At 41.0% G+C, this 13,044-nt stretch overlaps 1 protein-coding gene across 1 annotated transcript; it reads left to right on the top strand.

Moving 5' to 3' along the window:
* Positions 1-1,437: 1,437 nt before the first annotated feature.
* LOC139666977 (protein NLRC3) lies at positions 1,438-12,981 on the top strand (the record flags this gene model as incomplete). Its single annotated transcript, XM_071546342.1, has 7 exons — positions 1,438-1,689; positions 3,525-3,638; positions 6,631-6,709; positions 6,886-7,111; positions 7,964-9,767; positions 9,870-10,043; positions 12,774-12,981. Coding segments are annotated over exons 1-7 (2,673 nt in total), but the record flags the coding sequence as incomplete, so codon positions are not given.
* Positions 12,982-13,044: the final 63 nt, after the last annotated feature.

The following is a 13,044-nucleotide window of genomic DNA, read 5'->3' as shown; positions in this document are numbered from 1 at the left end:
TTGTCCCTCAGGATTAAAAGTCCTTCTCTCTGTATAAACCTGGTTAGTGAATCTGTTGGATAGAGCAGGTGTTAATAGTATTTTGTACATTCATACATTCAGCGGGGCTGTTAGAATCTTAGTCCTGTTTTACCAATGTGACTCTGATATTTCCTGATGAGACAGGAATGAAATCAAATTAGAGTCTGCCTTCTTCCCTGAGACTGTTGATTAATGATCTATCTCTCTCTCTCTCTCTCTATCCCCCCCCCTCCCTCTCTCTGTCAGTATCAAGCCAGTAGTCTACATTCACAGTCACTTACTGGCGAGGCAGCAGGCTATTTCCAACATGAAAAGGTATTGTAGCAAACACTTTTCATTACAGTTTATAGAGTATTATTCTTCAACCTGTTAATGTTTACTGTTGATTGATTTAACTGTAATAAGACAATCATACAGAATAAGGCTCTGTTTGTCATTAGGAGGGTGAAACTTACTGTTTCAGTTTGAAACAAAACACTTTGTGACAGTTTGTGAACACATCAGTGTTTGAGTGTTAACGTTAACGTCCTGAACATGTAAATGAGTTGTAACATTTTTAATCCTGTTTTAATCAGAGCAGGAAGGCTCTTTGGTTCACTGTAGATGATGAGGTTAAATTTCACCATTTGATAGATGCATCATAAAACTACTTCCTGATTCTCTGCCACAGACTTCAGATTGGACTCTGATCCTGATGTTATTTTATATGGGCTGGTTGTTCATGTTTATTCAGGTCAAGACCTGTATCAAAATGATATTGATATGTTATCTGATCATCTTTCCATGCAGTTACTTTATATTTCAATAAAAGCAGGAGCGATGAAATACATGCTGCTTAATGCACTTCATAGACTTTCACTGTATCAACACTGTTTCTATTACAACACATACTCTTAAAGGTTTATTCCACTAAAACACTGCTGCTCCTACTACTGCTCTGTAAACATTTAAAGGCAGATGCCACTTAAACACTACTTCTACTACTACTTCTACTATTAAAGGCATATTCCGCTGAAACACTACTTCAGCATACTTCAACATATTTATATTTTAAAGCGCTATGACTAGTGCTACGACTACTCATATTTTTAAAAGGTGTACTGCACTGAAACACTATTTCAACTACAAGTCATACTTTCAATGAATATTCTGCTAGAACTCTGTTACTGCTACTACACTGTTTTTAAGATACTTTTATTGCTACATATTGATCTATGGAGTTGAATGTAGCAGAGTCAAAAGTGAAATCTGGTGGTCAAATTGTAAACAACTTTAAAAATTAACTCAGTTAAATAGGATAAGAGTTAAGGAGAGAGAGAGAGGGATTTTATTAAGAGAGCCAATAGCATGAGGAGAGAGGAGACGTAATTCAGTGGGAAGGGGGCAGCTTTCTTCTTCTTCTTCTTCTTATCATTATTATTATTATTATTTTGGTGTGCTGATACTTTTTGTGTTTAGACCTAGCTGGTAGTTCTTGGGTATCCACCTGCTGCTGTGGCTGCTTCATTAAAAAGTGAATGTCCTGCCTTAGTGTTCTTCTTCTCTGTCTACCAGGATCCAGCAGGAGAGACCAGACTCTCCTCAACCCAGCTGTGTGTCCATGAAGAGCGACCGGTCAAAGGAGGCCGATATTAATTTTAAAGATGAACACCATTCTTCTGAAAAGATGTAAGTTGTTACTAGCATTAAAATGTTACTGTATTCATGCTTTAACTATTACTAATGCAGAGAACATTCGCTGAGCATGCATGCTCTTTTTCAGCATCACTCTTCTTCACATACAGTAATATATTCACACCTGGGAGCTGCCCAGTATAACCAGTCTGTTACTGTTAGACACTGGGAGCTGCCCAGTATAACCATTCTGTTACTGTTAGACACTGGAAGCTGCCCAGTATCTCCACAGTCTTCTACTGTTGGCCACTAAGAACTCCACTGGAGCAATTTGGGGCTTCAGTTTCTTGAACTTTGGAGGAAGTTGTGGAGGGAGGGAAGAGTGTTTCTCATTTACTCTCCAGCAACTGTCAACCTGCTGGTCTAAAGCCTGTCTGTCTAACCTTTTTCTACCATCAGTCCTGCTTTGTCCATCCTGTGTTTCTATCAGGATCCAGCAGGACAGACCTGTTTGTCATTAGGAGGGTGAAACTCACTGTTTCAGTTTGAAACATAAAACACTTTGTGACAGTTTGTGAACACATCAGTGTTTGAGTGTTAACGTTAACGTCCTGAACATGTAAATGAGTTGTAACATTTTGAATCCTGTTTTAATCAGAGCAGGAAGGCTCTTTGGTTCACTGTAGACGATGAGGTTAAACTTCACCATTTGATAGATGCTTCATAAAACTACTTCCTGATTCTCTGCCACAGACTTCAGATTGGACTCTGATCCTGATGTTATTTTATATGGGCTGGTTGTTCATGTTTATTCAGGTCAAGACCTGTATCAAAATGATATTGATATGTTATCTGATCATCTTTCCATGCAGTTACTTTATATTTCAATAAAAGCAGGAGCGATGAAATACATGCTGCTTAATGCACTTCATAGACTTTCACTGTATCAACACTGTTTCTATTACAACACATACTCTTAAAGGTTTATTCCACTAAAACACTGCTGCTCCTACTACTGCTCTGTAAACATTTAAAGGCACATTCCACTTAAACACTACTTCTACTATTAAAGGCATATTCCACTGAAACACTACTTCAGCATACTTCAACATATTTATAATTTTTATGGTATATTCCACTAAAGCACAATGACTAGTACTACCACTACTCATATTTTTAAAGGTGTACTGCACTGAAACACTATTTCAACTACAAGTCATTGATCTATGGAGTTGAATGTAGCAGAGTCAAAAGTTAAATCTGGTGGTGAAATTGTAAAGAACTTTAAAAATTAACTCAGTTAATAAATTCAGCTGTTAAATTGTCATACTGAAGCAAGAACACTTGCTTCAGTATGACAGTAGCATCCTGTAAATTAAACTCTTCTAGTTCTTATTATTCTTACTTTTAAGGAAATAAATGCAGCTTGTATCAGTGAAACTAGTAACGCCATTCAACCTTTCAAATGTTCACCGTATTACATTTAGGCTACAGTTAGCTCTATTTTAGATATTTCACTGGCACTCTTATCCAGATTGATTCCTTCATTTATGAGTATATCAGTGCAATATGCTTCAATCACTAAAAAAAAGATTTGAGTCAACAAAATAAAGGAGGGAAAAGGTCAAAACTGCAGTGACATTACAATATTCCTGTTAACCTGGAACAATCATGTAAGAGAGAGTAGGATAAGCATGAATAGCATGAAGAGAGAGGAGAAATAATTCAGTAGGAAGACAGAAACTTTATTCTTATTATTATTAGTTTGGTGTGCTGATACTTTTTGTGTTTAGACCTAGCTGGTAGTTCTTGGGTCTCCACCTGCTGCTGTGGCTGCTTCATTAAAAAGTGAATGTCCTGCCTTAGTGTTCTTCTTCTCTGTCTACCAGGATCCAGCAGGAGAGACCAGACTCTCCTCAACCCAGCTGTGTGTCCATGAAGAGCGACCGGTCAAAATATGCCGAAATTGATTTTAAAGATGAACACCATTCTTCTGAAAAGATGTAAGTTGTTACTAGCATTAAAATGTTACTGTATTCATGCTTTAACTATTAATAATGCAGAGAACATTTGCTGAGCATGCATGCTCTTTTTCCTCTCATTCTTCCAGTCTGTTACTGTTAGACACTGGAAGCTGCCCAGTATAACCAGTCTGTCACTGTTAGACATTGGAAGCTGCCCAGTATCTCCACAGTCTTCTACTGTTGGCCACTAAGAACTCCACTGGAGCAATTTGGGGCTTCAGTTTCTTGAACTTTGGAGGAAGTTGTGGAGGGAGGGAAGAGTGTTTCTCATTTACTCTCCAGCAACTGTCAACCTGCTGGTCTAAAGCCTGTCTGTCTAACCTTTTTCTACCATCAGTCCTGCTTTGTCCATCCTGTGTTTCTATCAGGATCCAGCAGGACAGACCTGTTTGTCATTAGGAGGGTGAAACTCACTGTTTCAGTTTGAAACATAAAACACTTTGTCACAGTTTGTGAATACATCAGTGTTTGAGTGTTAACGTTAACGTCCTGAACATGTAAATGAGTTGTAACATTTTTGATCCTGTTTTAATCAGAGCAGGAAGGCTCTTTGGTTCATTGTAGACGATGAGGTTAAACTTCACCATTTGATAGATGCGTCATAAAACTACTTCCTGATTCTCTGCCACAGACTTCAGATTGGACTCTGATCCTGATGTTATTTTATATGGGCTGGTTGTTCATGTTTATTCAGGTCAAGACCTGTATCAAAATGATATTGATATGTTATCTGATCATCTTTCCATGCAGTTACTTTATATTTCAATAAAAGCAGGAGCGATGAAATACATGCTGCTTAATGCACTTCATAGACTTTCACTGTATCAACACTGTTTCTATTACAACACATACTCTTAAAGGTTTATTCCACTAAAACACTGCTGCTCCTACTACTGCTCTGTAAACATTTAAAGGCACATTCCACTGAAACACTACTTCTACTACTACTTCTACTATTAAAGGCATATTCCGCTGAAACACGACTTCAGCATACTTCAACATATTTATATTTTAAAGCGCTATGACTAGTGCTATGACTACTCATATTTTTAAAGGTATACTGCACTTAAACACTATTTCAACTACAAGTCATACTTTTAATGTATATTCTGTTAGAACTCTGTTACTGCTACTACACTGTTTTTAATATACTTTTATTGCTACATATTGCTCTATAGAGTTGAATGTAGCAGAGTCAAAAGTGAAATCTGGTGGTGAAATTGTAAATAACTTTAAAAATTAACTCAGTTAATAAATTCAGCCGTTCAACTGTCACACTGAAGCAAGCACACTTGCTTCACAAAATTTGAACTCTTCTAGTTATTATTCTTCTTCATTTTTAGGAAATAAATGCAGCTTGTATCGGTGAAGCTAGCAAAGGTCAAAGCTGCAGTGACCTTACAATATTCCGGTTAACCTGGAACAATCATGTCAGAGAGAGCAGGATAAGAGTTAAGGAGAGAGAGAGGAGGATTTTATTAAGAGAGCCAATAGCATGAGGAGAGAGGAGAAATAATTCAGTGGGAAGAGGGAAACTTTCTTCTTCTTCTTATTATTGTAATTATTATTATTATTATTATTATTATGATTATTATCATTATTATTATTTTGGTGTGCTGACACTTTTTGTGTTTAGACCTAGCTGGTAGTTCTTGGGTATCCACCATCAGTCTTGCTTTGTCGATCCTGTGTTTCTATCAGGATCCAGCAGGACAGACCAGACTCTCCTGTACCCAGCTGTGTGTCCATGAGGAGTGACCGGTCTATGTGTATCCCTATTCTGCTCAAACATGGACACCACTCTATTGATAGAAGTTAAAAATTGGTCTGGCCCTTCATACTGATAGCCAGTAAACACTCCTGTGTGATGGCGATCCTCTGTGTCTTCCAGTATACCCACAGCATCCCTGATGTATTGTATTGTATGTCAATATAACACACAGCCAGTTTGCTGGCACAGCTTCACAGCAGCCCTCTCCAAAACAACTGGATGGAAACCATTTTGTTACAGTTCCAAAAAGGTAGAAAATGAACATAAACCATGACTCCAAACAGCAGAATCCAAGTGTTCTGAATCAAAACGATTGCACTGTGGGTCCAAAAGTCCAGTATTTACCTCATTATCTCCTAGATTATCACTTGTTCTGCACTGCAACAACTGTCTCAACAGTGGCAAGCAGATGGTGCCTTCAAATGCTGCTGGGAATATTGTAATTATGGACAGAGCAGGTTTGAGCGACCCAATAAAGTGATAAATACAAATGGAGCAAAGTTGAATTTTACATGATACCCAAGATGCCAAGATGTGACATTCTCACTCTGTTTAACTTTTAGCCAATAAACTTTGCAGCACAAAGCAGCTTTGTAACACTTGGTTTCTAAAATAGTCACCAAAAAGCAACTTTTGTTTCAGAGTGCATTTTCTTATTTCTGTCTAAAAAGTACTTGAATACATGACGAGTTGTATTTATGACTGTAAAACTCAGAAGTACAAGCTGACGAGCAGCACCTGAAGGCAGCAGGAATCACTGTAGAGCAACCAGAGCTCTGAGAGAGGGAAAAGTCTAGGAGATAATGAGGTAAATATTGGACTTTTGGACCCACAGTTCAATCGTTGGCTTCACAACACTTGCATTCTGCTGTTTGCAGTAATTTTATATCATTTTTTAGCTTTCTGGAACTCTAAAGAAACAGTTGTTTTGGAGAAGGCTGATATGAAGCTGTGCCAGCTAGCTCACTGTGTGTTATACTGACATACAAACTTCACCAGTGTTTCAACTGACATGAGGGAGAGAAGATATTGACAACATTTTTATTTGTGGGTGAACTATTCCTTTAACTGTCAATCACTGTAGAACCTTGAAACATTTGAATCTGTGAATGAGTGAATTCAAATAAATTCAAGTAAAGTATTTAAAATGTGTGTGTGTGTGTCTGTGTGTGTGTGTGTGTGTGTGTGTGTGTGTCCCAGACTCCACCAGAAGAGGTCAGAGTTTCCCAGTGGTCAGTCTGCCCAGGAGCATCAAACAGACCTGGACTCCATATTTATGGTGTGTAAATGCACAACACCACCTTTACTTCACCAACAAGTGAAATCCAAAACAAACATTCAGTCTCCATGCAGCACTCTTTAGACCAGTGGACTTTCAGTCTATGCAAGATGGATCTGATGTTGTGTTCCATGATTTTAATAAGAAAGTTTAATTCATATGTTATTCTGTTCCAGCTGCTTGAGGAGAACATCGTCACCTTTGTGAAGAACGAGCTGAAAAGGTTCCAGAGTGTTCTGAGTCCAGATTACCCAGAATGCTTAGAGAGGCAGAGGGAGGATGAGGAGGTGGTGGACGGTGAGGAGGAAGAGCAGAAGAGCAGCAGAGAGGCAGTTCTGAAGATCACACTGCACTTCCTGAGGAGAATGAAGCAGGAGGATCTGGCTGACTCTCTGCAGAGCAGTAAGAGGCTTTTAACAGGTTTAACATGATGGAAAAACATTTGCCAAACCTATTGTCACAGCCAACCAAACCCTGGGCAAACTGTGCATGACACTGACCACAGTGTTTGTCTAAGGGCTTCCAGGGCCAGGCTGCCCATGCACACATGATTACCCAAAAACGCTCAGGAGGTAGGCGCAGTTCCAGCTCATGAAACCCAGCCAGCACGCTCCTCCGCTCTCGGAAACCTGGTTCACCTCAGCGCTCTGTTGACAGTTCATTTAGTTAACACATGAGACACAGACCAAACTAAACTTAAAACTTTTGGGAGAGGCCAAACACTTCTTGTCCGTGACCTTTTCTCGTCACTCGCAAAACACAGGAGAATTCCCTTGCAAACTCTCGTGCGCCCCCCACACCCCCCGTACCACACTCACACATTAAGTGAAGATCCCCCAATCACTCCAACACACCCCCCTTTCACAACTATTGCCGGCTGTGTGAGGTAAGCCCACCCCCCAACCTGACAGCCACTCGGGACAGCCAATTGGTGATGGTGTGCCGTGACACTATTCAGTTCAAGTTTGAAAGGTAACTGAGCACAATGCCTCTGGGTAATCTGGTAAAATTATTAATTTGTCAATGTGAGTGTAATACGCAGTGACAGTGGTGCACGTTGGGAAAAAATCAGCACCACATCACTTGCCTTTCACACTGAGCTGCACACATAGTCAGGACCTGTTTGTCCACTCACCAGTGATGAGCTGAATAGATGCAATGGAGTAGAGGTATACAATTACCAGGAAATGTTCACATTTCTCATGTTTACCGAAACATCCACTCATTAACGTTATTTGTTCTTTGTTCATTCAGAAACTCTTGCTCCCATCTGCCAGCATGAACTCAAATCCAATCTGAAGAAGAAGTCTCAGTGTGTGTTTGAGGGGATTGCTAAAGCAGGAAACCCAACACTTCTGAATCAGATCTACACAGAGCTTTACATCACAGAGGGAGGGAGTGGAGAGGTCAATGATGAACATGAGGTCAGACAGATTGAAACAGCATCCAGGAAACCAGCGAGACCAGAAACACCAATCAAATGCGAAGACATCTTTAAACCCTTACCTGGAAGAGATCAGCCAACCAGAACATTGATGACAAAGGGAGTGGCTGGCATTGGGAAAACAGTCTTAACACAGAAGTTCACTCTGGACTGGGCTGAAGACAAAGCCAACCAGGATATATGGTTCACATTTCCATTCACTTTCCGAGAGCTGAATCTACTGAAAGGCAAAAAGTACAGCTTGGTGAAACTTCTTCATCACTTCTTTATTGAGACCAAAGAAGCAGGAATCTGCAGGTTTGACAAGTTCCAGGTTGTGTTCATCTTTGACGGTCTGGATGAGTGTCGACTTCCTCTAGACTTCAAGAACAACGAGATCCTGACTGATGTTACAGAGTCAACCTCAGTGGATGTGCTGCTGACAAACCTCATCAAGGGGAAACTGCTTCCCTCTGCTCGCCTCTGGATAACCACACGACCTGCAGCAGCCAATCAGATCCCTCCTGAGTGTGTTGACGTGGTGACAGAGGTGAGAGGCTTCACTGATCCACAGAAGGAGGAGTACTTCAGGAAGAGATTCAGAGATGAGGAGCAGGCCAGAAGAATCATCTCCCACATCAAGACTTCACAAATCCTCCACATCATGTGCCACATCCCAGTCTTCTGCTGGATCACTGCTACAGTTCTGGAGCATGTGTTGAAAACCAGTGAGAGAGGAGAGATGCCCAAGACCCTGACTGAGATGTACATCCACTTCCTGGTGGTTCAGTCCAAACAGGGGAATGTCAAGTATCATGGGGGAGCTGAGACAGATCCACTCTGGACTACAGAGAGCAGGAAGATGATTAAATCTCTGGGAAAACTGGCATTTGACCAGCTGGAGAAAGGCAACCTGATCTTCTATGAAGCAGACCTGACAGAGTGTGGCATTGATATCAGAGCAGCCTCAGTGTACTCAGGAGTGTTCACACAGATCTTTAAAGAGGAGTGTGGGCTGTACCAGGACAAGGTGTTCTGCTTTGTCCATCTGAGCATTCAGGAGTTTCTGGCTGCTGTTTATGTCTCTCTGTCATTCATCAACACTGGTGTCAATCTACTGTCAGAACCACAATCAACATCCTTGCGGTCTAAACTACTCAGAGACAAATCTAAACTAAAACACCTCTACCAGAGTGCTGTGGACAAGGCCTTACAGAGTCCAAATGGACACCTGGACTTGTTCCTCCGCTTCCTCCTGGGCCTTTCACTGGAGACCAATCAGACTCTCATACGAGGCCTGCTGACACAGACAGGAAGTAACTCACAGACCAATCAGGAAACAGTCCAGTACGTCCAGAAGAAGATCAGGGAGAATCCCTCTCCAGAGAGAAGCATCAATCTGTTCCACTGTCTGAATGAGCTGAATGACCATTCTCTAGTGGAGGAGATCCAACAGTACCTGAGATCAGGAAGTCTCTCCACAGAGAGACTCTCCCCTGCTCAGTGGTCGGCTCTGGTCTTCATGTTACTGTCATCAGAAAAAGAGCTGGATGTGTTTGACCTGAAGAAATACTCTGCTTCAGAGGAGGCCCTTCTGAGGCTGCTGCCAGTGGTCAAAGCCTCCAATAAAGCTGTGTAAGTGCATAGATAACTGAATAGATTCAATATATGACTTTTATACAGGAGAGAAAAAATAAATACTTTTAATGTTGTTGTTAATCACTAATTCTTCCTCAGGCTGAGTGGCTGTCAGCTGTCAGAGAGAAGCTGTGAAGCTCTGGCCTCAGTTCTCAGCTCCCAGTCCTCCAGTCTGAGAGAGCTGGACCTGAGTAACAACGACCTGCAGGATTCAGGAGTGAAGCTGCTCTCTGCTGGACTGGGGAGTCCACACTGTAGACTGGAAACTCTCAGGTCAGGATTACTGTTACTGTTCAACAGACGGCCATTTAAATTCTGCTTTACTTTCAGTCAGAGACACTTGCGTCAAAGGAGTTTAAACAATTTACTGCAAATGGTTCTTCAGTTCTTTGAGTTGAAAGAAAGCAGCACACCAATATAATAATAAAAAAGAATATAACAAAAAAGACATCACTTAATTTTCACCAATTTAGTTTTTGGCCATGACTGCTAACGTGTTTTGGTATTACACCTTCATCAGAGCCAGGTGTAATACCGAAACGTGCTAGCAGTTTTTTTCAACTCAAACTCTTATCATTGAAGTCCAGCACCCAGCTACAAAGTAGCCTTTTGGAAGAAGAGCACCTGTTTCTATTTTGTATTTGGTTATACAGTTGTATTTGGCAGAAAGGCTCTGCTCTTGAGGATGCTTCCCAATGAATCCAAGCAGCATGCATGAGATTACACAACATCCTATGTACAGACAATAACAGGAGGAGGATGGGGAGGTGGAGGGAGCTTTGCAGCAACCAGGTCTCTAGCAGCAGTGGCATCAATGAACAGCAGAGTGAGAGTGTGAGCTGACAGATTTGACCTCCTCATTGACTTGTTTGAATGTGATTGGTGATTGAGAGTCAGCTGGTACTGATCAGCTGGAGAGTTGTTTGGATGAAACAGCTGATAGCTGATCAGCTGGGCACAGCACGACTACAGTGTTCTGCTTGAACTAACGATATTCCATCAAAGGAATAGTTCATCCAAAAATGAAAATTTTTGGATGAACTATTTTCCATCCATAACTTTTATTAGGGGCAGTCCAGACATGCTGTGTGTCAAATTTGGTGAAAGTCAAAATGGCGGAAAACAAATAGATTTGGCATGAAGACTTGTATTGGCAAAGTTGTTTGTCATGACCAGATGAATCTTTTGACATCCATTTCATATCTATAGGTAAATTAGAGCAAGAGATCTCTACATTTTAATCGTCAGATTTTTGAATTGTAACTATAGCACCCCCTGGTGTCTGATTGCTTCCAAAATGTACACAGTACTTCAATGTGGATAGTTGCACATTCCCATTAAATTATTTGCTGATTGACCAATGCTAACCGTGTCTAATTGATGCTGAAAGCTGATTGTCAGCTTTCACCATACCCTATATGTTGGGCCTTTGTGCAAAAAGAAGTGTGCAAAATGTCAAGTGTATCAGACTTAAAGACAATGAATTATGAATGAATTATGTCCATTTTAATTTATGATGTTGCTATAGCGCCACTGAGGAAGCAACTTAAATAGCAAACCACTACACAGGACAGAGGACAGGTGAACACAGTAAACTTGAAGGGGGGGGGGGTCCACTGATCCTCAGTCTCGGCGAGATGGAGTTTAATATTTTAGATATTTCTGACAGGAATTAATTTCTATGTTGTTTAATAGTAATAATTTCAGTCTGTAATAGTCTATCACTGATTTCAATTCAACTTCTCTCGGTTTCTCTCTCTCTCTCTCTCAGGTTGCGATGCCTGATAACTACGTTTTGTGCGGAATAAACATCTTTGATTCGACAATAAGTGAACGATGACACACCTGTTGCTATGCAGATGTTCATTCAGGATTTGAAGGGATGCTTGTAGTAGCGTGACTCGCCGCCTCTGGAAACTCCTGAAACTCATGTACAAACTTTTAAACTAAACGTTGTCTATGTCAAATGAAGACAGATTCAGCAGCTGCATGGCTGATTTCTCACCTCAAATGTTTTCAGAAACACATTTCGGTGAACTATTTTCATAATATAAGAGAAAGATTCCAAACGAGCCGCCATGTTTTTCCAGTTTGAAATCCGGGGGCAGAAACACACCATGACAGTGCAAACAACACAATATCATGTATACCACCATGACTGTGTAGGTCTTGATGCCACTTCTCATGCAACTTTCAACAATGGGTAGTCAGTCAGTCAGTCAGTCAGTCAGTCAGTCAGCCAGCTACTTTCTCTTCTAGTCTGGTCCCAGAGGCCCGGCAAAAACAGAATCATGTTACTATGCCATTTCCCCAGAGTCACCAACTATAAAACACGCCCCCTTGTACAAGCCAGTCAGATTTTGCTCCAGTTTCTATGTAGACACTGAACTGGCTGAAATCGACCAATCAGTGCTAAGAGGAGGGCGGGCCTTCCACAACGGCCTGCCTATCAGAGCAGTAGCTCATTAGCATAAGAAGCTGCTTATGTAAAACGACTTATTTTCTTGTAGGTGGGAAACAAACACTGGGAAGTGAATAGCTAAAGCTGTAACTAAACGATTTTTACTGAAAAAAACTTAACAGATGTATTTTATAGACACCAGGTAATTATATAAAATTGCTGAAACAGCAAAAGATATCCCTGTTAAAGGAGGGGTCACAACTATTTGAAGACAAGTTTAACTGTTGGAGAGTGTGATTGCTGTGTGTGTTTGTGTGTGTGTGTGTCTGTGTGTGTGTGTGTGTGTGTGTGTATGTGTTGTCATTCAACCGTCATGATGGCAAAGGCCCAGGTTGAAAATAACCAAAATTATACTTTAAGGTAGGAACTCTGCTGTGGTCGTTATTGAAAGTTATCGAGATGGTTTTATTTCAAAATCAAGGAAAATTTATCTGAGATGATTATCAATATTATTTTTTACTGGAACACACTATGCCACACTATGACACTGTTTGCTGCTTGTGTGTGTGTGTGTGTGTGTGTGTGTGTGTGTGTGTGTGCAGGCTGTCAGGCTGTCAGCTCACAGAGGAAGGCTGTGCTTCTCTGGCCTCAGCTCTGAGCTCCAACCCCTCCCATCTGAGAGAGCTGGACCTGAGCTACAATCATCCAGGAGGCTCAGGAGTGAAGCTGCTCTCTGCTGGACTGGAGGATCCACACTGGAGACTGGACTCTCTCAGGTATGGAGAGGCAACGTCTGCTAGAAGGCTGAGAGTCACACACATTTTCTCTGTCACACTGACAAGCTGAGGAATACTGTTTCATGTTTAATGGTGG

Source organism: Centroberyx affinis, unplaced genomic scaffold (genome assembly GCF_046629955.1).
Source record: "Centroberyx affinis isolate AG114_WGS23_722 - 3 ecotype Tasmania unplaced genomic scaffold, CSIRO-AGI_Caff_v1 ptg005224l_1, whole genome shotgun sequence".
NCBI lineage: Eukaryota > Metazoa > Chordata > Actinopteri > Beryciformes > Berycidae > Centroberyx > Centroberyx affinis.
Note: the sequence above shows the minus strand (reverse complement) of the source record. Positions and strands in the feature narration are given on the sequence as shown.